Source organism: Mustelus asterias, chromosome 14, assembly GCF_964213995.1.
Source record: "Mustelus asterias chromosome 14, sMusAst1.hap1.1, whole genome shotgun sequence".
NCBI classification, from domain to species: domain Eukaryota; kingdom Metazoa; phylum Chordata; class Chondrichthyes; order Carcharhiniformes; family Triakidae; genus Mustelus; species Mustelus asterias.
In genome coordinates this window covers 25,863,529-25,890,809 of record NC_135814.1, presented here as the reverse complement: position 1 = coordinate 25,890,809, position 27,281 = coordinate 25,863,529, and the positions used below count along the sequence as shown (strand labels likewise).

The following is a 27,281-nucleotide window of genomic DNA, read 5'->3' as shown; positions in this document are numbered from 1 at the left end:
GGAGGCTGTCAATTGAAATTTTCAGGACTGAAGTTGATAGATTTTTATTACCTAATATCAAGAGTAGTGGAAAAAGAGTGGATAAATGAAGTTTAGACACATATCAAATCTGAAAGAAGCGAATAATGGAACAGGCTCAAAGGACTGAATGGCCCACAGTAATTATTGCTTATTATTGTAGTTGCATTTCTGAAAAGTGCAATTTTAGGTGAAACAACATTAAGCAAATTAGATTCTCCCACTGTAACCCATGTAAAGGAGAAGCAATGGCCCAGTGGTATTATCGGCAGTCTATTAATCCAGAAACTCAACTAATGTTCTGGGGACCAGGGTTCGAATCCTGCCAGGGCAGGTGGTGGAATTTGAATTCAATTCAAAAAAATCTGAAATTAAAAAATACTGATGATCATGAAACCATTGTTGATTGTTGGACAAACCCATCTGATTCACTAATGTCCTGTAGGGAAGAACATTTGTTGTCCTTATCTGGTCTGGCCTACATGTGACTCCAGAGCCATAGCAATGTGATTGATTCTCAACTGCCCTCGGGCAACTAAGAATGAGTAATAAATGCTGGCCAGCCAGCGATGTCCCACGAATGAATTAAAAAAAAACTTTAGTTAGGTTTTGAAGGGTACTTATCGTCAGAAAAAATCCCACATTTCAGTATTATATCCTGCAAGTTTAAATACTCTATGTTCCTAATTCCTAATATTTGTAACCGAAAAAAAGAGAAATAGTCTAACCACCTGCTCACTACCTTTTCCGCTCCCCAACCCTTTGACTCTTTGCATCACCCACTCGCCATTTCCCACCTTGAACCTCCTTTCCACTTGCCACTTCATTCTCAGGTACCCTTGCTGTGAGCAACAGCTCAGGAAAGGAGTGGCAAGAGAAAAAGAAGCGAGCGAAGGAGTGGGAGGAGCCAAGAGTGGGAGGGTTAGGGAGGAAAGCAGTGAGAAGACAAGACGGAGATCAACTGAGAGGGTCAGTGAGCAAGGGGATTGGGAAGAGAAGTGGCGAGCAGGAGAGAGGCAGCAAGTATGTGGGGGTCAGCGAGTGGGCTACAGAAGAGACAAGTGCAGGCCACACATGGAATGCCGGTAATATAGATAATCTTCGCACAAAAATAGATTGCAGAATTTTACGAAAAGGTCACTGTTGCTTTGAGTGCAATCAAATGCCTCTCCCTGCACTCGCTCTAAAATCATACCTATCGGGTCACGTAAAGCTACCTGGACTCTGGCATGAAACAGGAACAGAACTCTCTTTGTTCAGTGCCTATCCATTCCGCTTCATTTCATCCGTTGGCCGGAATTTTACCACCCTGCCCGCCATGGGGATCAGAGCGGGCGAGGGGCCATGGAAAGGTCTGTTGACCTCGAGCAGGATTTTACGGTTTCGGGATGAGTGTGGTCGTAAAATCCCGCCCCTTATGTTAAAAGCGTAATAGCACTGAATGAGGTAACTTCAAATGAGGACTTACATTAACACTGCAATGAAGTTACTGTGAAAAGAGTCGCCACACTCTGGAGCATATTCGGGTACACTGAGGGAGAATTTAGCATTGCCAATGCGCCTAACCAGCACAGCTTTCGGACTATGGGAGGATATTGGAGTACCCATAGAAAACCCACGCAGACATGAGGAGAACATGCAGGCTCCATACAGACAGTAACCCAAGCGGTGAATCAAACCCAGCTTCTTAGCGCTATGAGGCAGCAGTGCTAACCAGTGTGCCACTGTGCCTTCTGTTTATGATTGGACAAATTGCATGCAATAAGCAAGTCACAATATTTTTTCACTGAAAGTAGCTTCTAAACAATTGAAGTTTTTTATATTATTATCTGGCAGCGTTCCAGCAAAGGGCTTAAGAACTATTCCCCTATTTAAAAGCCAACAATTCTTTTTAATTCATTTGTCTTTTGCACACAATTTCAGGAGTCACAAAGTGTTTCACAGTCAGTGAACTTTGAAGTGTAGTTGACGTTTTAATATAGGGAAGCACAGCAGCCAATCTCCCCCAATAAGGATCCATGAACCTCAGAGAGGCACATGCCAGATTGAGGGATAAATATTAACCTGAGACAGGTGGTGAGTTACCATTTTGTTCTTTAATTAGTGCAACAAGATCTTATACATCCATTTCAGAGGACTGATTTAATCCTGCTTGAATATTTCATCAAAAAAATGGCACCTCTGACAGTGCAGATTCCCTTTACACTTGAGTGGCAGCCTAGTTTATGCACTTCAATCTCCGTGGTAGGATTTGAACCCTTGAACTCCTGATTCAGTCGCGAGTGTGCTTCTCTGAACCAAAGGCCGAACATATAAAAATTTGACAGGTTTGTGGCAGTGCCTCATTCTTCCACCCCTTCTGCGAACACCAAGTCCTGTCAAGGGATAGGCTCGCACTTGTGGTGCTGCTGGCAATACAAACTGCCCTTGGGAGGAAATCTCTGTCACATTGGGGCAATGCAAGAGCAAAGCAATTTGGAAAATTTGCATTGTATTGGCAGTTTCACCTATTATCAGGAAGATTGGCAATGACTACTGCCATTTTTGGCACCAGGTTTTAGTTTTAAACACATTACATCAGATTTTCCAGTCACTACATCTGAGGCTAATGGATTGCTTGGGAGTAATGGATACAAGGAAATTGGAAGATTGCGGGGGGGTGGGTGGGGGGGAGGGGGGGGCGGTGCGGGAGCACTTCCCAGTGAGCCTTCCTGATTTGCCAACCTTTTGTTTTCCAACTAATGGTGATGGAGTCAGTGAAGTACCTAGTATGGTTAGCGGTTTCTGCTCCTCATTACCCAGATTTCTCCCATCCACAACTCTCGGCAATCCAATAGTTCCAGTTGCAGGAAGAGCAAAATCTGTCCCGATTATATTTTGAACTGAAGCAGAATTTGAACAGGAAATCTGAAACAAATGAAAATTTTCATCCTACTAATATTCAGTGAGGCGGTTAACAAACTTGCTGTGCTATATAAATTCTGACATGTTGGTCAAACTGAAAGGAGTCAAAGGGAAATTGATATAATTTAAAAATTATTGCCAGCCAGTAAATAAGGCTACAAAGTACGATTTTTAAAAATTTGATTTGATTTATTGTTGTCACGTGTATTGGGATACAGTGCAAAGTATTGTTTCTTGTGTGCTATACAGACAAAGCATACCATTCATAGAGTACGTGGAGGAGAAGGAAAGGAGAGAGTGCAGAATATCTTGTTACAGTCATAGCTAGAGTGTGGAGAAAATCAACTTCATGCATGGTAGATCCATTCAAAAGTCTGATGGCAGCAGGGAAAAAGCTGTTCTTGAGTCGGTTGGTAGGTGGTCTCACACTTTTGTATCCTTTTCCCAATGGAAGAAGATGGAGGAGAGTATGTCCAGGGTGCATGGGGTCCTTGCTATGCTGGCTTCTTTTCTGAGGCAGCGGGAAGTGTAGACGGAGACAATGGGCGGGAGGCTAGTTTGCGTGATGGATTGGGCTACGTTCACAGCCCTTTGTAGTTTCTTGCAGTCTTGGTCAGAGCAGGAGCCATACCGAGCTGTGATACAACCAGAAAGAATGCTTTCTATGGTGCATCTCTAAAAATTAGTGAAAGTCAAATTGGAATTTAGCACACTGATATATTATAGGTATTTAGATGATTAATGTTTACCATGGATTAACTAACATGATTTCCTTATTTCTTTTCAAAGGATGGGCCGACAACTCTACCGAAAGCCAATGCCCAGTCAGCGTCCACCACTGAACATCTTCCCTCGCCCAGCTTCAGTCCTGCTGCAGTGCAGCGGAGAGTGAAGAGTGGGGCCGTTAACTGTGACCGACTCAGTCAAACAAAGTCAATGGTTCTCACTGATTCCAGCCCCATCAAATTACCGGTGAGTAGATGATGCTGTATTTTGTTCCATCATGAAGGTGTTGCTGGAAAATTACTTTAGATATTAATTTTGTTAAAGGCCAGGTGAAATGTCTCTTTGAAAAAGTCTCTGAACTTTATCCAAATAAATGGGCAATAATAAAGCTGCAGATAAAATCGATGACAGCCCACTTGAAGCACTTCAATTATTAACTGTAGGTAGGGAATATCGCTTGGAACTTTAAGCAATGAGCCATTTTATTACACATTTTTAATGAAACTTGGAATGTCTACATTTGGACTGGAGAAGGCATTCAACACAAAATGACTGTGCAGAAAATGATGGGGATTTCTTCTGGTACCCCATTATCTGTCAGTGCCAGTTTAAACACAAGTGTTCATAGAATCATAGGATCCCTACAATGCAGAAGGAAGCCATTCAGCCCATCAAGTCTACACCAACAAGAATCCCACCTAGGCCCTATCCCTGTAACCTCACATATTTACCCCGCTAATCCGTCTAACCTACGCATCTCAGGACACTAAGGGACAATTCAGCTTGGCCAATGCACCTAACTCACATATCTTTGGACTGTATGAGAAAACCGGAGCACCTGGAGGAAACCCACGCAGATACAAATTCCGCATAGACAGTGGCCCAAACCGGGAATCGAACCCAGGTCCCTGGAACTGTGAGGCAGCAGTGCTAATCACTGTGCCACCATGTTGCCCATTCTATTGTAGGAGTCAGACGATAATGTAGTCTGGCAAAACGCAATAACCCATACATTTGGACAGTAGAAGCTATTGCTGTCCATGCTATTTCTATACTGTGACTAAAATTTGGAATTGTCAAGAAGGTTTCATTGGTTTTTTTGGCAAACGTATGTATTAATGCTTCTGTAGGGAATACCTCCCACGTACATTGTTGCATGTTATTATGAATTGATTGCTTTCGGGGATGTAGAGCCCCACAACAGTTATGTTTGGCTGCTCCCAGTGCATTTTATTACATTCTGATTACATTGATTTCTTGCAGTCAGAAACTGTTGTTCATAATTGTTTTCTGCACTTCATACTTAAATACCAGTCAGAAAGAAAGCTAACAAAATAGAACAAAAGTTTCAAAAAAGTTGGCATAGCCGAAAAATATATCTTAAGACGTTTGAAAGGGAGGTTTTGCCACAAGAAATGATGAGTTTGGTGCAAGTGTTCCCACTAAAGTTTTAAGAATTGGAATTCCTGATCCAAAGTCATATCACTTCCCCAATCAGAGTTTTGCCTGAGGATTGGGGAGGGGCCAGATGGCTAAACAAGTCCCTCCAAGGAGATGGTTTGGCACCTTAACTATGTGAATAAGTTTGTGAAGTTCATGGCTATGCAACATTTTGAATTAACCCATGAATGGTTAAAATTCCATGTGAAGCAATCCCACTTTTCAAATTCCCTGTACATTATCGCCCCCGTTCTTGGTGGGTCAAGTAAGTGACAATCCAGCCCATATTGAAAGTCGAGTGGGACATAAAGTTGCCATCGCTAAATTGCAGTTATAGCCGACATTCAGTCACATTTATTGCCGAGGAAAATGCTTAAAGTAGACTGACATTCACCTTGCAGCAGTGGTGAATTTAGGAACCCCCACCTCCCCCAATGGGGGAAGCATCTACAGGTGGATCTCATAGATTCAGTATCATTGAGGAGGTCCATCTTCCAACCTCAGAGTGTTCCTGAAACTCCATCTTCCCTTGCAGGAGGTCAATGTTCTTTCTTCAATGGTGGTTTAGTGATGTTGGATGCCTTTTTAATATGGCACCCAGATATGATGGTGGCATTTGTGCTATTGTGCCTGCATGGCATGGTTTCCCACAGGTCTCCACTGTGGATTGGCACTGCCAAGGTTGGGGCTGGGGCAGCAAGGAAGCAGAGACAGGAGCTGGGCATCCCATTGAGTGATTTGGAGGAGGCTGTCCTTCTGTCCCTCCGTGGTCAAGGGTTGGAGGATCTTCCCCTTGTCTACCGGGGGTCCTAATGTCCATGGGGGGGCGGGGGCTTTAATTTTACTTTGAGATTGGGGTCCCTTAAAGACAGATGCCCTGAAAATTGTGGATTCCCTCAAGAATGATGGCACGTCCCCACCCCCCCCCCCCCCCGCCCCGCCCCCCCCCCCCCCCCCCCCCACCATCCGTCCTCCCGCTTTCTTTTGACAAAGTGTCAGAAGATTTCGGGTGGGATTCTCTGATACCCATCACCCCACCCCTGCTGCCAGCACTCAGCCAAAACTCCATTCACTGCAATGGCACCAAAGAATCCCAGCCATGGACGAGGTCAGAGGTTTCCAGTGCTGGAGTAAAAATCTGGCTGTGTTTCTGGGGAGAAACATGATCCTTTTCAGTCAGAACCTGACACTTTGCATTGTTTAGGAAAATTCTACCCAATGTCTCGTAAAATCGAGTCCATAGACTCATTACAGCACAGAAGGAAGCAACTTGGTCCATGGTGTCCATGTCAGCTCTATGTAGTTAAACAATCCCTTTCTGTTGACCTCTCCCCATAGCCCATGTTGGTTTATTTTCCTGAAGTGCCCATCCCCATTTCATTTTTAAATTATTCATCGTCTCCACCCTCAAAGGCAATGAGTTCCAGGTCATTACTACTCACTGTGTTAGAAAAAGTTCTTTCTTACATCCCTGCATCTCTTGCCAAAGCAAATCAGCGAATGAAACAGTTTTTCTTTGTCTACCTCATCTAAATCTGCCATAATCAGATACACTTCCATCAAATCTCAATCTCATTGACTGCAAGGAGAACAACACTTGCTACTCCAACGTAACCTAATACCGTTATCCCTGGATCCTTCATGATAAATCCCTTCTGCACCCTCTCAAAGGCTATCTCAAGGAGTTGGTTTGCAGGTGCAGCAGGTAATTAAGAGGCAAATGAAATGTTGTCCTTCATTGCTAGAGGGATGGAGTTTAAAAACAGCGAGGTTATGTTGCAGCTGTATAAGGTGCTGGTGAGGCTACACCTGGAGTACTGTGTACAGTTTTGGTCTCCTTACTTGAGAAAGGATATACTGGCACTGGAGGGGGTGCAGAGGAGATTCACTAGGTTGAATCTGGAATTGAAAGGGTTGGCTTATGAGGAGAAACTGAGTAGTGAGTAGACTGGGGCTATACTCATTGGAATTCAGAAAATGAGGGGAGATTTTATAGAAACATATAAGATTATGAAGGAAATAGATAAGATTGAAGCAGGGAAGTTGCTTCCACTGGCAGGTGAAGCTAGAATTAGGGGGTATGGCCTCAAAATAAGGGGGAGCAGATTTAGGACTGAGTTGAGGAGGAACTTCTTCACACAAAGGTTGTGAATCTGTGGAATTCCCTGCTCAGTGAAGCAGTTGAGGATACCTCATTGAATGTTTTTAAGGCAAGGATAGATACATTTTTGAACAGTAAAGGAATTAAAGGTTATGGTGAGTGGGCGGGTAAGTGGAGCTGAGTCCACAAAAAGATCAGCTATGATCTTATTGAATGATGGAGCAGGCTCGAGGGGCCAGATGGCCTACTCCTGCTCCTAGTTCTTATGTTCTTATTATCACACACTTAAGACTGGACACAACATTTGATTTGTGGTTTAACTAGAACCTTATTGGAAGTTGCTGGAAGCTATTTACACTTTAGCAACAGTGAGCGCCATAGACTGGACTCTTATTTGGACCACATCATCTGGCTCATGATAAACGACTGCAGCTATTTTCATATAAAAGAAATAGTCACCGGGAATCAATATAACTTTATAGGGTCCAGTTCCTTTCAACAGAATCTAATCCCAAATAAATTATGTTAACCATGTTAAATTGTGAAGCAATCAATTTGCAACATGTAGCGGCAATAATCCCAACAGACAATGCATTTCACATCTGCAAAAGACAAATGTACTCAGAGCCACATCTGATGTGCGCCCAGGGTAGGAAAAACAAAGGTCTGTTACCTCGAGGGAACATGCTGATTAAACTATTTTCAATTGATTTTTAAGCTGTATCATGAGAGAGAATCCTATCAAAACAAAACCTTAGAACTGAGTTTTGATAACTGGCCACACCAGAACTTCACCTGCCTTTACTTTATTTGGATTCCAAACCTTTTTTTTATTTTCAAGAGCTTAACACGTGGAAGGTTGTATTTGTGCTTTAGATGGCCCTGGCTGCCTGCCTGTAGATTAGGATTTACAAATTACTGTACTCTTGTCAATAATATCACTTATATTTCCCAGTTGCATATTTCTTTCCCAGTTAATGAATGGTAATAAAGAGAGTTCCACAATGCGCACATAACCAAATTGGAAAATTATGTTTAAAGTTATAAAACACAGCTAGCTTCTGTACTCACACAGACCAACTGCCTGCATTACTGTCTCACATAGCGTGCTTGCATGCGATAAGTTTCTAAAACATAATAAATCATAGGTAAAACAGATTATTCCCCTTTCTACTTTCTAACAGCTGTATAAATCAGTTGTTATTGTAAGCATTATAATATGAGACCAAAGGGAGACTATGCTTGTAACAAATAGAATTTAAGACTTGCAACAGAGTAAGATGGGCAGTAAACAAACAGACTTCAGAGCTACTAGCTCAACAGATGTCGAGACTGAATGCATAAAAGTAATGGGAAAAGGTTAAACATTTACATGTTGTTATCATACTAGGTTACCATTTCAATGGTGTAAAATGTAATCCACATTTTTTAATCCATTAGATAAACTTTTCAAACTCATCTGAATGCTTCACATATACAATGTTGATCTTTTACTTGACAGCTTGCCAGTTGGTGGAAGTAACAATGTGGCAAGCACATTTTTTTAGGGGTTTGTTACGTCTTCCAATCACAGCACTACCATAACTTATCTAAATGAATACATATACGACTCATGCTATAACATTTAATGTAAAGGTGACAAAACCATCTTGTGTAACTTTTAAACACTTCCCCCCTCTATGGTTTCAAAGTCTCTATGGTTCATGCCTCCATGTGCCGGGTGTAAAACTCGACAGCTGCGAAGGTTTGGTGGTTTCCAGGAAAATTAATAAAAACGTACCTGGGACGGGCTCTCAGTGAGACCACAACGTTGTCATTTGCTTCCTTCAAGGAAGCAGATGGGTTCCTGGGCCTGCTGTGGCCCCCTGCATGGAGGCATGGAACATGGAAAATAACTGAAGGTAGGATTGGAGGTGAGAACGCCAGCTGCCCAGCTGAACGGCCATTTTTTTCCCACCTCCATTTGGCGACAATGAGAATCTAGCCATTCATCTCAATTAGGTCATTCCAGCATAAGCTGTGAAGGTTTTCAGCAGAATTACATAGTTGTAGGTCAGTAAATATAATATTCACTGCTGTAGTTCATCTCTACCAACTATAATGTAAAAGTAGGAGTCCCAGATGTAGCACAGTATGATATTAAGCCTGCAATTAGTATATTTCAGACTCACAGTTAGAATGAAGTTCAGTATCATGAAAAACAGAGGGTATTCATTTATGCTCTTCAGCACTTGTGCTCCTTACAGAAAACAGAAAGAGCATAAGCTTACTGTTCAATTTTGGTTAACTTTATTAAAGTTAAATGTTCGACTCAGCTGGATGAATACCACTCAACCTTACACAAGGAAACAGTGAGACAGCAGTCTAGTAGTCTTTGGAATACCATCATTCGTGGTTGTCACATCATTGAACCTTCTGTCATCCCTCCCGGAGTACTGTAAAGGAAATGTAAAAAATAAGCTGTCCAAATGAAAGATCAGAAGCATAACATGCTGAAATCATATTTGAAAGCTAATGTAAAAAATGCTCTCAAGTGAGAGTAAGAATTGGAAAATATTTTCTGCCTATAAACCAGGCAACATGTTACATTGAAAAACAAGCCTGAAACTCAGGTGTCTATCAGAGTTATAATGTGGAGATGCCAGCATTGGACTAGGGTGGGCACAGTAAGAAGTCTCAGAACAACAGGTTATAGTCCAACTGATTTATCTGGGATCACGAGCTTTTGGAGTGCTGCTCCTTCATCAGGTGAGTGGAGTGGACTCCATTCACCTGCTAACGGAGCAGTGCTCTGAAAGCTCGTGATCCCAAATAAACATGTTGGACTTTAACCTGGTGTTGTGAGACTTCCTACTATCAGAATTATGTATGAAAGCTTTCACCAGCAGTGATTTTTGTGGGCACAAAAATAGTGCACCTGATGGCTCGAGACAGACAGTTGCTTAAAGTGATCTATGTCTGGAAAAGCTAAAGGCTTTATACTACTCTTTAGTTAAGAAATACTTGCGTGTTTGGAGCTCCATTTAATAGTGCCCAAATTTTGCTTAAATAGTAATGTTACCCAAGAGGCTAGCGTTAAACAAATTTTTTTAAAAACTCTCCTAACATTTCCTGCAGTCCAGGAAAATCCACTTTATTTCCCACATACTGTACATCAGCTGTGAAACCAAAACAGTTTACATCCATAGAAGGTAAAAATGGTCTTATCATGCAAACTTGATTGCAAAATCCAGATTCATTTTCACATAATGATATTTGCAGAGTCGACGAAAGGTTTGCGTTAAATGCATTTTATTGTGAAAAATTATGGTCAATACCTTTATGAATAGGTAAGTTAGATCTAGTATAGTGAGTAAGTAGTAATTGTTAACTACTTTCTCTGATCTTCATCAGTTATAACACTGAAGATTATGTACTGAGATGCATGTCTGCCTGCAAAGTTAAGCTAAAAGTTAAAGTTAAAGTTTATTTATTAGTCACAAGTAAGGCTTACATTCACACTGCAATGAAGTTACTGTGAAATTCCGTTAGTCGCCACACTCCGGCGCCTATTCGGGTCAAAGCACCTAATCAGCACGTCTTTTGGACTGTGGGAGGAAACCGGAGCACCCGGAGGAAATCCACGCAGACACGGGGAGAACATGCAAACTCTGCACAAACAGTGACCCAAGCTGGGAATCAAACCCGGGTCCCTGGGGCTCAGAGGCAGCAGTATTAATGACTGTGCCACTGTGCCACCTCGTTTGTCATCTATGTTATCTCCAATGTATTGGCAGTACGGTGGCATAATGGTTAGTACCGCTGCCTCACAGTGCCAGGGGCCCGAGTTCAATTCCCGGCTTGGGTCACTGACTCTGCAGTGTCGGCATGTTCTCCCCGTGGTTGCATGGGTTTCCTCCGGGCATTCCGGTTTCCTCCCACAGTCTGAAAGACATGCTGGTTGGGTGCATTGGCCGCGCTAAATTCCCCCTCAGTGAACCCAAACAGGCGGCAGAGTGTGGTGACTAGGGGATTTTCACAGTAACTTTATTGCAATGTTAATGTAAGCCTACTTGTGACACTAATAAATAAACTTTATATTTTTAAGCTTTCCTCAGTTGATTAAGGGAGAAATTTTATTGCGAGGATCTCCAATACATTACCTGGGTGTTTATAAGTTAATTACTCTTGGTGATCATTTGAAACTCACGCAGATTTAGGATAAACTGCCTTAAAATCCGTCCATAAATTCAAAAGCTTCATGTGAGTTTTGTACGATGATTGTTAATAATCTCTTGTTAATGTTGTACAATAACTTAGTGACACCATACATTTGTTGGTGTGATTTTTTTCTGAATAGTGATAGTAAGTGGGGAAATTTAACTACAAGTAAATGCAGAATCTTCACAATCTTGGAGAGGAAGAAGAACTTTTCGGTCATAGAACACGACATCTTTGGTTGAGAAGCATCATTAGTCCGGTAGCTTGTAGCATATTGAGTAGCAATGGGGGATTTGATTAGGCCATGATGGGAGGAAATGCTGCACTTGTGTCTTGAATTCTAATCCAAATTTAATTGGAGTTTGAATTGTTAGAAAAAGTTTACTGTTGGAGACTCATGTAGATTTGATCCCTTGATGTGTTGCCATAGTACTGGCAATAAATATAACACAGTAAGAGGTTTAACAACACCAGGTTAAAGTCCAACAGGTTTATTTGGTAGCAAATGCCACTAGCTTTTAGAGCGCTGCTCCTTCGTCAGGTGGAGTGGAGATCTGCTCACAAACAGGGCATACAGAGACACGAACTCAATTTACAGAATAATGATTGGAATGCAGTCTTTACAGATAATCAAGTCTGAAAGGTACAAACAATGTGAGTGGAGAGAGCATTAAGCACAGGTTAAAGAGATGTGTATTGTCTCCAGACAGGACAGCCAGTGAAATTCTGCAAGTCCAGGCAAGCTGTGGGGGTTACAGATAGTGTGGCATGAACCCAAGATCCCGGTTGAGGCCATCCTCATGTGTGCGGAACTTGGCTATCAGTTTCTGCTCAGCGACTCTGTGCTGTCGTGTGTCATGAAGGCCGCCTTGGAGAACGCTTACGCGAAGATCAGAGGCCGAATGCCCGTGACCGCTGAAGTGCTCCCCAACAGGAAGAGAACAGTCTTGCTTGGTGATTGTCGAGCGGTGTTCATTCATCCGTTGTCATAGCGCCTGCATAGTTTCCCCAATGTACCATGCCTCATAAGCCCCAATGTACCATGCCTCGGTACATTGGGGAAACCATGCAGACGCTACGACAACGGATGAATGAACACTGCTCGACAATCACCAGGCAAGACTGTTCTCTTCCTGTTGGGGAGCACTTCAGCGGTCACGAGCATTCGGCCTCTGATCTTTGCGTAAGCGTTCTCAAAGGCGGCCTTCACGACACGCGACAGTGCAGAGTCGCTGAACAGAAGCTGATAGCCAAGTTCCGCACAGATGAGGACGGCCTCAACTGGGATCTTGGGTTCATGTCACACTATCTGTAACCCCCACAGTTTGCCTGGACTTGCAGAATCTCACTGGCTGTCCTGTCCAGAGATAATACACATCTCTTTAACCTGTGCTCAATGCTCCCTCCATTCGCATTGTTTGTACCCTTCAGATTTGATTATCTGTAAAGACTGCATTCCAATCATTATTCTGTAAATTGAGTTTGTGTCTCTGTATGCCCTGTTTGTGAGCATTTCTCCACTCCACCTGACGAAGGGGCAGCGCTCCGAAAGCTAGTGGCATTTGCTACCAAATAAACCTGTTGGACTTTAACCTGGTGTTGTTAAACTTCTTACTGTGTTTACCCCAATCCAACACTGGCATCTCCACATCAATAAATATAACACACAGGACTTGTCACATGTCGGGGGAATTTTAACCTGATGGCAGAACAGGAAGTGGGCACCACTTCACCGCTCTTACTTTTTGCTGGTTCCCACACAATTACAATTAAAATTTAAAGCATTGGTGACATACACAGGGGACATCATAAGAATCAAAAGAACTCGGAAGAGGAGTAGGCAATTTAGCCCCTCAAGCTTGCTCTGCTATTTAATACAATCATGGATGATCTCATCTTGGCCTCAACTCCACTTTCCTGCCTGTTCACCACAGCCTTTCAAACCCTTATTAATTAAAAATCTGTCCACCCCTTCCTTAAATTTACTCAAAGTCCCAGCATCCACCATACTCTGGGCTAGTGAGTTCCTCAGACTCACAACCCTTTGAGCTAAGTAATTTCTCCTTATCTCCATTTTAAATCTGCCACCACTTATCGTGGGGCGGCACAGTAGCACAGTGGTTAGCACTGCTGCTTCACAGCACCGGGGTCCCATGTTCAATTCCTGGCTTGGGTCACTGTCTTTGTGGAGTTTGCATGTTCTCCCCATGTCTGTGTGGGTTTCCTCCGGGTGCTCCGGTTTCCTCCCACATTCTGAAAGACATGCTGGTTAGGTGCATTGACCCGAACAGTCACTGGACTGTGGCGACTAGGGGAATTTCACAGTAACTTCATTGCAATGTTAATGTAAGCCTTACTTGTGACTAATAAATAAACTTTAAAACTTTAAATCTATGTTGTAAGTTGCCCTACAAGAGGAAACATCCTCTCCGCATCTGCATGTTCGATCACGTGGCAAGGGGAGCTTTCTAGTGGTGAAACCTGCAGTCAGCTGGTACGGGGGGGGGAGCGTCTACAAAAGACCCTCCTGGGCAAACAGGGAGGCTCTTCTTAGTCGCCACAATTTCCATTCTGAACTCCGTTGCCATTAATATAAGACTCATTGAGAGCACAAATTTGGTTCGGGTAATTTTCAAATTTGAATTCCACTTGTAATTGTTTCTCATTACATTTCTTTCACTTTATTCATGTGTGTATGATCATGATTTATGAAACCAGCTTAGTCAGAGATCTAAATGTACTGGCACGCCTCATGGCTGGCACGCATTGATATTTCCAGGGGAGTTGGGGACATTTCTTTATTGTGGAAGAAGCAATGATTTGTTTTTGAATTCACTCCTTATTGAATATTCATGTTAGTGCCCAGTGTTGTACCTGACACTCTGTGGCACATGCCTAAACTTGCAGACTCAGCGAACCCTCCCTTCTCTGCGTTGTAAAAGACATTGGGCGTGATCTTGCCAGCCGTTTATGCCACACTCCTGCTGCAGCGAGGTTGGAGAATTTGGCACCCAGCCAAATCTCCATTCATTGCAGCAGGATAGGGAAATCCCGTTGGCATGAATGGCCATAACATTCTGGTCATTATCCCAGATCACTCTCAGTGGGGATGATTGAAGTGATGTAGATGAACCCAAAGTCCTGTGAGGACTTTGCCAGCCAATATCCTCAGACGGACCCATATTTGGACAATGCTGGCATTGTCCTTTGAGTCACTCATTTTCTTACCTTGACTAACTGTTCCTACCAACCCCACCACACTCGAAGTTAGCCATCCCCATGGCCATTGTTACTTTGAAACTGCTACAAGGCATCTATGACCAACTGGAGACATATTTTTAGCTCAGCAATTTTCCAAATTTAACAGCACAGGAAAGAAAATGACTTCATAAAATAATCCAGCCGCCATCACGTCTCAGCTGTGACACTCAAGAGACTTAACTAAATTGCAGCAACTGGAGCAGATTTCAAACTGTAAATTGTCTCTATTTCCTGACATTGTTTAGGACATCAAAACATTAAGATTATGTTAATGGGACTGAAAATATGCCATAAAAGTGCCTTTATTTTCAGTTTTAAAAAAGTCAATTAGTTTAATGATCAATTAGTTTGTTTGTTTTTCATTAACATTTTATTAACTAGCTTTTAGATTCTCATTCCTATTGACCAAGTGGTAAAGAAAGCACATCTTGCTATCAAAGTCCAATATAGATTATTGAAACAGCAAAACCTCTTGATAAACAAGTTGTCCTCACGTGAACAGAGTCTATTGCACCGCATTAAGACTAGTTGGAAGGATTATAGGATTAGTCTATTGTGTAGCAACAGATTTGGTGAAGCTTATATTTTAAGATCTAGTCCTGACATTAAATCTGATGGGCTTGCCACATGTGAATCAGTCAATCCGTGGAGCTGTTTCAAGCAGCAGACTTATTCCTTCCAATCTGATGCACAATAGCTCAGGCGCTAAAAGATAAGTTGCAAACATTTTTCAATGTCTGGTTGTATTAAAAGCAGAGTTGGTTATTTTTGACAATTGAAGAAGCATTTTTTTTTCATTCCTGGAGCTATTTTTACCTTTCTAATCTTAAGTGAACATTCAACAATAGGTAGCACAGTGGTTAGCACTGCTGCTTCACAGCTCCAGGGACCTGGGTTCGATTCCCGGCTCATGTCACTGTCTGTGTGGAGTTTGCACATTCTCCTCGTGTCTGCGTGGGTTTCCTCCAGGTGCTCCGGTTTCCTCCCACAGTCCAAAGATGTGCGGGTTAGGTTGATTGGCTAAAATTGCCCCTTAGTGTCCTGCGATGTGTAGGTTAGAGGGATTAGCGGGTAAAATATGTAGGGATATGGGGGTAGGGCCTGGGTGGGATTGTGGTCGGTGCAGACTCGATGGGCCGAATGGCCTCTTCCTGCACTGTAGGGTTTCTATGGTTTCTAAACCATCTGAACTCAAATACACACATATTACAGTGGTTGGACTGACCAATCCACGTGGAGAGATATGTGTCATGTACAGAATTTTGTTTTGTGCAAGAGAAACCTTACAAATTAAAGTGCACCACTAAAAATGCTCAAGTCATCATATGAGCACCATTGCTACAAAAGACTTGAAAATCTGAGCCTTTTTTCATTAGAGCACCACAGATTATGGAGTGATCTGGTTGAGCTTTTTTACAATTCTGAAAGGGTGGGTCTAGGTAAACGCACAGGTTGAGGAAACAGAGCTAGAGATACAAGATAGGGAAAACAAATCCCTGGATGAAAAAGGAGATAGAAGTTAAGTTGAGCAAGAAAAAAATGTGTTTACGACAGGCATCAGGAAGAAAATATAGTTGGGAACTAAGGTTCAGACATTCCGATGGGAGGTGAAAAAGCCCATTAGAGAAGCAAAGAGAGATAATGACAAAAGACTGATTAGCCAACAAAAAAGAGGAATCCTAACATCTTCTATGGGCATATAAACAGAAAAATGGTGGTAAAGGGAGTAGAGCTGATTAGGGAACAAAATGGGAATTTACACAGGGAGGCAAAGGGCATGATCTTAAATGAATACTTTGCATCTATTTTTACCAAGGAGGTAGATGCTACACAGGACATGGAGACAGGCAAGGAAATTCTGTCCCAAAAATGGTTCAAAATTGACAATGAGGCATTGTTGAATAGACTGTCGGTACTTAAAGTTGACAAAGCACAGGACCAAATATAATGCATCCAAGGATATTGAAGATAGTAAGAATGGAAATTGCAGGAATGCTGGCCATAATTCTAATCTTCTCTAAACTCAGGGGAAGTGCCAGATGACTGGAAAATTGCAAATGTTACATCCTTGCTCCAAAATGATTCTAAGGATAGCCTCAGCAACTACAGACTAGTCAGTTTAACATCAGTAGCGGGCAAACGTCTAGCAACAATTATTTGAGTGAAAATTAGAGGTTACATGGAAAAGTGTGGGTTGATTAGGAAGAGTCAGCATGAATTTCTAAAGGGGAAATCATGTTTAACTAACTGAGAACATAGAACATTACTGCGCAGTACAGGCCCTTCGGCCCTCGATGTTGCGCCGACCAGTGGTACCAATCTAAAGCCCCTCTAATCTACACTATTCCAATATCATCCATATGTTTATCTAATAACCACTTGAATGCTCTCAACGTTGACGAGTCCACCACTGCTGCAGGCAGGGCATTCCACGCCCTTACTACTCTCTGAGTAAAGAACCTACCTCTAACATCTGTCCTATATCTCTCACCCCTCAATTTAAAGCTGTGTCCCCACGTGCTAGCCAACACCATCCGAGGAAAAAGGCTCTCACTATCCACCCTATCTAATCCTATGATCATCTTGTATGCCTCTATTAAGTCACCTCTTAACCTTCTTCTCTCTAACAAAAACAACCTCAAGCCCCTCAGCCTTTCCTCATACGATTTTCCCACCATACCAGGCAACATCCTGGTAAATCTCCTCTGCACCCTTTCCAACACTTCCACATCGTTCCTATAATACGGCGACCAGAACTGTACGCAATATTTCAAATGCGGCCGCACCAGAGTTTTGTACAGTTGCAGCATGACCTCCTGGCTCCGAAACTCAATCCCTCTACCAATAAAAGCTAACACACCGTACGCCTTCTTAACAACCCTATCAACCTGGGTGCCAACTTTCAGGGATCTATGCACCTGGACACCCAGATCCCTCTGTTCAACCACACTACCAAGTATCTTACCATTAGCCCAGTACTCTGTATTCCTGTTACTCCTTCCAAAGTGAATCACCTCACACTTTTCCGCATTAAACTCCATTTGCCACCTCTCAGCCCAGCTCTGCAGCTTATCTATGTCCCTCTGTAACCTGCCACTTCCCTCCGCACTGTCTACAACTCCACCGACTTTAGTGTAATCCGCAAATTTACTAATCCATCCTTCCACGCCCTCATCCAAGTCATTAATAAAAATGACAAACAGCAATCCCAAAACAGATCCTTGCGGTACACCACTAGTAACTGAACTCCAGGATGAATATTTCCCATCAACCACCACCCTTTGTTTTCTTACAGCTAGCCAATTCCTGATCCAAACCACTAAATCACCCTCAATCCCATGTGTCCGTGTTTTCTGTAAAAGCTTACCATGGGGAACCTTATCAAACGCTGTGCTGAAATCCATATACACCACATCAACTGCTTTACCCTCATCCACCTCTTTGGTCACCTTCTCAAAGAACTCAATAAGGTTTGTGAGGCACGACCTACCCTTCACAAATCCGTGCTGACTATCCCTAATCAAATTATTCCTTTCTGGATGATTATAAATCCTATCTCTTATAATCCTTTCCAATACTTTGCCCACAACAGAAGTAAGGCTCACTGGTCTATAATTACCAGGGTTGTCCCTACTCCCCTTCTTGAACAAGGGGACAACATTTGCCATCCTCCAGTCTTCTGGCACTGTTCCTGTAGACAATGACGACACAAAGATCAAAGCCAAAGGCTCTGCAATCCCCTCTCTAGCCTCCCAGAGAATCCTAGGATAAATCCCATCCGGCCCAGAGGACTTATCTATTTTTACCCTTTCCAGAATTGCTAACACCTCCTCCTTATGAACATCAATCCCATCCAGTCCAACAGCCTGCATCTCAGTACTCCCCTCAACAACACTGTCCCTCTCCAGTGTGAATACCGATGAAAAATATTCATTTAGTGCCTCTCCTATCTCTTCAGACTCCACGCACAACTTCCCACTCCTGTCCTTGACTGGCCCTAATCTTACCCTAGTCATTCTTTTACTCCTGACATACCTATAGAAAGCTTTAGGGTTTTCCTTGATCCTACCTGCCAAAGACTTCTCATGTCCCCTCCTGGCTCTTCTTAACTCTTTCTTTAGGTCCTTCCTGGCTAACTTGTAACTCTCAAGTGCCCTAACTGAGCCTTTACATCTCATCTTAACATAAGTCTCCTTCTTCCTCTTCACAAGAGATTCAACCTCCTTAGTAAACCACGGTTCCCTCACACGTCTGCTTCCTCCCTGCCTGACAGGTACATATTTATCAAGGACGCGTAGTAGCTGTTCCTTGAACAAGTTCCACATTACAATTGTGCCCATCCCCTGCAGTTTCCTTCCCCAACCTATGCCAGCTAAATCTCGCCTAATCGCATCATAATTTCCTTTCCCCCAGCTATAACTCTTGCCCTTTGATATATACCTATCCTTTTCCAGTGCTAAAGTAAAAGTAATCGAATTGTGGTCACTGTCACCAAAGTGCTCACCTACCTCCAAATCTAACACCTGGCCTGGTTCATTACCCAGTACCAAATCCAATGTGGCCTCGCCTCTTGTTGGTCTATCTACATACTGTGTCAGGAAGCCTTCCTGCACACACTGGACAAAAACCGACCCCTCTAAAGTACTCGAACTATAGCTTTTCCAGTCAATATTTGTAAAGTTAAAGTCCCCCAGTACAAATACCCTGTTACTTTCGCTCCTATCCAGAATCATCTTTGCAATCTTTTCCTCTACATCTCTGGAACCTTTTGGAGGTCTATAAAAAACTCCCAACAGAGTGACCTCTCCTTTCCTGTTTCTAACCTCAGCCCAAACTACCTCAGTAGACGAGTCCTCATCAAATGTCCTTTCTGTCACCGTAATACTGTCCTTGACTAACAATGCCACACCCCCCCCTCTTTTACCACCTTCCCTGCACTTACTAAAACATCTAAACCCCGGAACCTGCAACAACCATTCCTGTCCCTGCTCTATCCATGTCTCCGAGATGGCCACAACATCGAAATCCCAGGTACCAACCCATGCTGCAAGTTCACCCACCTTATTCCGGACGCTCCTGGCGTTGAAATATACACACTTCAAACCGCCTTCCTGCCTGCCAGTACACTTGCTGGAATTTTTTGAAGAGGTAACAGAAAGGGTCAATGAGGGAAATGCTGTAGATATGGTGTACGTGAACTTTCAAAAGGCATTCAATACAATGGCACACAACAGTTGTGAGAATAGTTATAGCTTGTGGAATAAAATGGACAGTAGCAATGTGGATACAAAATTGGCTGAAAAATAGGAAGCAGAGAGTAATAGTCAATGGATATTTTTGGGTTGGAGGAAGGTTTATAGTGGCGTTCCCCAGGGGTTGATATTGGGACCCTTGCTTCTCATGATAAAACTTAATGATCTAGACCTTGGTGTGCAGGGGACAGTTTCAAAGTTTGCAGATAATACAAAACTTGGAAGCATTGTAAACTGTGAAGAGGACAGTGTAGAAATTTGAAAGAACATAAACAAGTTGGTGGAATGGGCAGGTAGGTGGCAGATGAAGTTCAATGCGGAGAAGTGTGAGGTGTTGCATTTTGGTAGGAACACATGAGAAACAATATAAACTAAGTAAAATTCTTAAGAAGGTACAGGAGCAGATGGGCCTAAGAGTATATGTGCATAGATCATTGAAGGTGGCAGAAAAGGTGAAGAGAGCAGTTAGCAAAGCATATAGTATCCTGGGCTTTCTTAAGGGACATAGAGTACAAGAGCAAGGACATGGAGTATAATTAGGTCAGCTCTTAGGGGGTAGTTGGAGGGTCAGGGAAGTTGGGGGTGGGTCATGGGAATAGAGGGGATTAGGAAGGGGATTGTGGGGAGTCGTGGGGTCGAGGGAATGTTTGGGTAAGATCAGTTAGCTCGTTACAGAGAAATCAGACTTAGATTTTTCTGTCTAACGTTTCTTGGGTAATATCCACATAGGTAAATGAGCACTGTCTGAAGTCTCCAATTATAACTCAGAGTTAGAAACCTTTTTGGAGGGTCATAGGGAACAACTGAATTGCCCATCAGAAGTTTAAATTTGCCAGGAAATTCCTATGGAGTCAGTGCATTGAGACTTCCAAGGCGTTCCACAGCACATGTCAAGGGGTAGTCTGCTCTCAGATTACCCTGGAGACTGATAGGTCTGGGCCATTATTCCCAAATGGTCATGCGACTATGAAACTAGAAGCACATTGATGACTTATTACTGTTACAGAAAATTAAGTTTATATCATACTTTATTTTAATGACAGTTTTTACCCATGAAGCCCACATTTCTCCACTGCGAATATTATACTAGTTTGAGTACTTCTGTCCTGAACCGTTTGGTGAAATGCTGAGCTAGTTTGCACTTGATTTTAAGATGATACGAGAGCCCTTAGACCCCCAAAATGATGTTGGTGGCAGGTTCACCCACTTTTGGGGTTACTGGTGCTGGACTCCATATGGTGCAGCTGTTAGTGAATGTCCAACAGAGCAGGTCGATCTTCAGTAATGCTGATCTGATGCCAGCGGTATCATTTTGAAGCTCAATGCTCCTGTGAAAGTCCCTTCTTAACCTCATATAACTGGACACATGGATTATCTAGCCCAAGCCTTTCTCCCTAGATGGCCTCAAGTCTCCTCTGAATTCTCCGATCCCCCAATGTGGCCTCACACCTACCACACCCAGACCCCACTGAGGCCGAGGCCTCTGATGCATCCCACCTCAGTCTCCAATCCACCTTACTTGCTCCACTATAGAATCAGACTATTCTCACACCCTCAGGATCAGACTACACCTCCCTGATTCAGACTAACTTGCTGGAATTTTACCGCCTCACCCGCATGAAGCTCATAAGATCCCACCAGAGGCCAATGGAGAATGCCGTTCTGTGAGCCTCACCTGCCCTGATTCTGAGGTGGGCGAAGCGGTAAAATTCTGGCCACTGTTCCTCACCCCACTCTGCCTTGATAATAAAGTTTAAAAAATTCTCCCACCCCATTAATTCGATTACTGTATCCACAGATGCTTCTGAATTTTTCTTTTTAGCATTTTAATTTGTTTTTAAATCAGAGGGATTTAAGTGTACGTGTATAAGAAACATGGTGAGTTAATACACAGGTATAGCAATCAATTCGGAAGGAAATGAAATGTTGACCTTTATTGTCAAGGGATTGAAAAACAGAAATAAGAAAGTCTTGCTAAAACTGTTTAGGGTTTTGATGAGAGCAGACTTAGAATACTGTGCACAGTTTTGGTCTCCATATCTAAAGAAGGATATTGTTGCATTTGAAGGTGGTAGAGCAAAGATTCACGATATAGGTTCATATGGGATGAAAGGATTCTCAGATGATGAGAGAATGATTACATTGAGCCATCTTCTTTGGAGATTAGTATAATGAGTGGTGATCCCATTGAAAGGTAGAAGATTTTGAAGGGGCTTGATCGGGGAGACACTGAGAGATTAATTCCCCTGGCTGGAGAATCTCGAACATGGGGGCACAGTCTCATGATAAGGGGCAGATATTATAGAACTGTGATGAGGAGGAAATTCTTCACTCGAGAGAGCTGTGAATCTTTGGAGTTCTCTGCCCCAGAGAGTTATGGATTGCATTCTCACAAGGATCAAAGGTATTGAGGAGAGGGTGGGAAATTGGAGTTGAGGCAGGAAATCTGGCATGATCATATGGAATACCAAAGCAGGCTCAAGGTGTCGTAAGGTCAACTTCTGCTTCTATTTCTTATGTTTGTATATTTTTATTATTTATCCAACTGTGAAAATATAGGCCCAGGTCTTCTGCTCAGATCATTGGAAATCGAATGAATGATCTAAGATGTATGTTAGGACCCGATGGAAGTCCTGACATGATGACCTTTGTGGGAATTCCCGGAAGTCTGAACACCCTTTGGGCAATTCCTCTAATCCACATCACCCTCCGCAAATGCCTCCCACTCTGAAAAAGAGTTGAAGACTTCAGACAGTTCTGCAGTACTTACCTGGATAGTTACTCAGGAAATGTTAGACAGATTAAAACTTAGACTAATTTGTGAGCAACCACGCAACTGAATCCTCATCCTGGGTGAGTGGAATCGGCTGACGTCGGTGGTGGTGGAGGCAAACTCGTTGGGGTCTTTTAAGAGACTTCTGGATGAGTACATGGGATTTAATGGGATTGAGGGCTATAGATAGGCCTAGAGGTGGGGATGTGATCGGCGCAACTTGTGGGCCGAAGGGCCTGTTTGTGCTGTGGCTTTCTATGTTCTATGTTCTATGTTCACTCACACTGACTGCCAGACTACCCACCCCACTGACCTGATCCAACGGCCCCCATCACATCCCGACCAGGTCCATCTACACCCTGTCAAGATCTGATTACCACAATCCATCTACCCACCTTACCAACTGCCACACTCCAACCTCCCACTCTTTCTACCTGCCACCTCACCCATATGCAACCCTACATGCCTGCAATCCACATCACCTACCAACTCACCCACTTGCCACCCTACCTATGCATCACCCTATCCATCTATCACTTCACCTACCTTCTATCCTACCTACTTTCCCATTTTCCTCATCCATCTACCCATCTTACCTCCCCACCCATTCACACTGGATCTTTAAACTTACTAGTCAGCAGCTAATGCTGTAAAGATGGGACATGTCCTGTCTTCACCCCAATCCTCAGGGCTGCAATGTAATTCTCTGATAGATGCTGCATTCTGCATTTCTGGAGAAGTTAGGCTCGGAAATGAAGAGTGGTGTTGTGGCATGGAAAAGTTTGAGTAGAGAGGTAATCAGACGATGGTTGTTGCTCAACAGAAGATCCAGGCCAATCACTTTCTTCATAAATTTTGTCACCAAAACTTTCTTAAGAATTTATTTTAAGTGGTTGCCATCCTCAGGTCACTGTCAAACACAATGGAATAGCATGTTGGCACCTTCTATTCACCTTACAGCATTTGCTTGGCACATATAGATTTAGTAACTTTCTGGAACTGTGGAAAATAAAGCTTTTAATATCTTATGATGACATTCACCCGAGTTTCCAAGGTGAGGAGCGTCAGTGTGTGTTTCAAATATCTTTAAAATGAAACTTCACGCTACAATGATTCATGTTAGTGACATGATTTTGAGCAAATTGAAGCCGCCTCCAGAATAGCTTTAATTGAAACAAATTATGATGGATCCAACAACATTATGTTCGCCTAGTTGAATAAAACTAATTCAATAGTCTTCATTGCTTATTGTAGAAGATGTAATGGCCAAATGAAATTTTAAATGAAATTGATGTCTACAGCAGTGGTATATCTCATCTGAGGTGCTAGCAAATAAAAGTTAGCAATGATTTCTTAGCCATCTTGGCTTAATTTGACCTTCAGTATTAAAAAGTGAAAGGCAAAACCAGATACCTTCCTACAGCAATTTGCATCAGTTGTCATATTAAATCACACTGATTTCTCAGAGAGTCATGTCTCTTTGTAACTTTTAATTGGGAATAGAGCCTGATAAAATTTTACTTTGTTTTCTAATGATGTTTTTATGCCTTTATGGAACGCATATGGCAAAAGGTATTAGACTGTAGATGGTTTTGACAAGCATGAAAGCTGCACAGCATGTGCCTGCAAATGGAATTATGTGCAAAAAATTTCTAGTGATCCATCTCTCGCCAGATTATCCACCTCAATACCCTGAAGAACTCAGCTACCAATTAACACCTACTTTATTACATGTTGGGATATACTTAATAACTTTCATATGTTTATGCACTATTACCTTGAGTGATGGCTTTTATACAATTAGACATAATTGGGATATCAATATGCAACAGCTAAATATATTAACCCTCTTAAAACTAATGAGCATTTCTGCATCCAGCTGCTAAATATGACAAGGTAAGCATCTTTCATTCTTGACAGGAAATCATTCATCAAACCTTTTTTTCTGATTATTGGATGCTTCATTTTTACGACAATTGTATTTTTGTTTGAAATTCTATCAAACACACATATGAACTTCAGATTAATACGTGTTAACAGACTAACGTTCAACATTGCAGAACATCATTTTGGATCGGATGTCTTGATTTCCTTTCCCGTTGTATTATGCTAAAAATACAATTCTGGTATATGTTTTACATGGAGGATTTGTCCATTCCGAAACACGATGATGTTCCAAGTGTGAAATATAGTTTTAGTGATCTGAAGCATTCTGTTCCAAATAAGATAAAAAGGTCATAAAATTCAGCTTCATACCACCAGTGGATTTTGGTACTAAAATGGTGTCCAGGCTGTTTCTGCCCATTTCAGTCTGGACACAAACTGAATACCATTTTGTTGAAGCACTAGTACAGGTGTTACACGCATGCCTTGGAAGTATGCAGAGTATGAAGGTTGTGATGCCAGTCAATGCTGGTTTGATGCCCGACCTGTCATTTTTCAAGATCAGCCATGGATTGTCAGTTGCTATTAATGTGACATTGTCTTTGAATTTTTCACCATTTAGCCAATGCTTGAGACTGGAACAGGTGACATAAGGAACATCTCGCAGTTCATCTGCCATTGCTGCATACAAGAGGTGATAGAGGCTCTATACATTCGGAGGGGGGACTTCATTGTCTTCTCTGTAAACATTGAGAAACAAGAGAAGTGGACATGTGACTTTGTCAGGATAATAGTCATTCCAAGGCATAATGTGCCATTGAGTGGGCACATGGCTTTGTGAGAACCCCACCTCATTCATAATAAGAACAGAAATCGCATAAGGTACCGCTCACGTAACGCATAGTTGGTGTATGACCATACAAAGAGCGTAATGCTAATGAATGCCTGCAATCCTGGCAGCTCATGCTGTGTCAGTCCACTACTCCAATGATCTCTCAGCCATTGAGTTGAGCCAAAGGGTGGCTGTGATGTGATACGGGTTCTTGTTACATATTTAGAAGGGCTGCAGGTTGCTTTAAGAGCTGATCAAATAATTTGATAGTGATGTCATTAGGATGTTTGCGGAGGCTGCTGTTTTGTTTTCAGAGCAGAGAACATCCTTTTCAATAAAACCTGTTGTCATTCGTTTGAATGTACTGTACAAACCACATCCTTTCTTTTCTTACTTTAGTGCCTGCCTTGTGGGTGCCTTTGCCTATCCTAGTTATCCTATACAGTGCTAACCCAATGGCTACAGCACTGCTGCTAGGAATCTGCTGATTGTCAGTGAGGAAATATGAGATGGCCTTGCAGAATGCCCCCTCCAGCAGCTTTGCGCCATGAAGGCCCCAGCTTTTAACTGCACCATCTGGATTTCCAGACGGCATTTGACAATGTGCCACACCAAAGACTGCTACATAACTTAAAGGTGCACAGTGTTACAGGTAATGTATTAGCATGGATAGAGGATTGGTTAACTAACAGAAAGCAAAGAGTGGGGGTAAATGGGTGTTTTTCTGGTTGGCGATCAGTGACTAGTGGTGTGCCTCAGGGATCAGTGTTGGGACCGCAATAGTTTACGATTTACATAGATGATTTGGAGTTGGGGACCAAGTGTAGTGTGTCAAAATTCGCAGATGACACTAAGATGGGTGGAAGAGCAAAGTGTGCAGAGGACGCTGAAAGTCTGCAAAGGGATACAGATAATCTAAGTGAGTGGGTGAGGGTCTGGTAGATGGAGTACAATGTTGGTAAATGTGAGGTCATCCATTTTGGTAGGAATAACAGCAAAATGGACTATTATTTAAATGGTAAAAAATTGCTGCAAACTGTTGTGCAGAGGGACCTGGGTGTCCTTGTGCAGGAATCTCAAGGAGTTGGTTTGCAGGTGCAGCAGGTAATTAAGAAGACAAATGAAATGTTGTCCTTCATTGCGAGAGGGATGGAGTTTAAAAACAGCGAGATTATGTTGCAGCTGGATAAGCTGCTGGTGAGGCTACACCTGGAGTACTGTGTACAGTTTTGGTCTCCTTACTTGAGAAAGAATATACTGGCACTGGAGGGGGTGCAGAGGAGATTCACTCGGTTGATTCCGGAGTTGATAGGGTTGGCTTATGAGGAGAGACTGAGTAGACTGGGGGCTATACTCATTGGAATTCAGAAGAATGAGGGGAGATCTTATAGAAACATATAAGATTATGAAGGGAATAGATAAGAAAGAAGCAAGGAAGTTGTTTCCACTGGCAGGTGAAACTAGAACTAGGGGGCATAGCCTCAAAATAAGGGGGAGCAGATTTAGGACTGAGTTGAGGAGGAACTTCTTCACATAAAGGGTTGTGAATCTGTGGAATTCCCTGCCCAGTGAAGCAGTTGAGGCTACCCCATTGAATGTTTTTAAGGCAAGGATAGATAAATTTTTGAACAGTAAAGGAATTAAGGGTTATGGTGAACGGGCGGGTAAGTGGAGCTGAGTCCACAAAAAGATCAGCCATGATCTTATTGAATGGCGGAGCAGGCTCAAGGGGCCAGATGGCCTACTCCTGCTCCTAGTTCTTATGTTTATCATGCATATAGCAGTCTGGGCTGGTTGGCTGACAAGTAAAGGTAGTGAGAGCATGAATATTATTGATGGGAGTAAAGAAGGATCAGGTTCCACGAATGCACTGGTGTTGGTAATCTGCTG

General features: G+C 42.6%; 1 protein-coding gene across 1 annotated transcript in view; it reads left to right on the top strand.

Moving 5' to 3' along the window:
- Positions 1-27,281, top strand: part of arhgap15 (Rho GTPase activating protein 15) — a 730,777-nt gene that overhangs the window by 93,893 nt on the left and 609,603 nt on the right. The window contains exon 3 of the mRNA XM_078228014.1: positions 3,712-3,894. Coding sequence (XP_078084140.1) covers positions 3,712-3,894 — 183 coding nt within the window. The remainder of the gene's footprint in view (positions 1-3,711; positions 3,895-27,281) is intronic.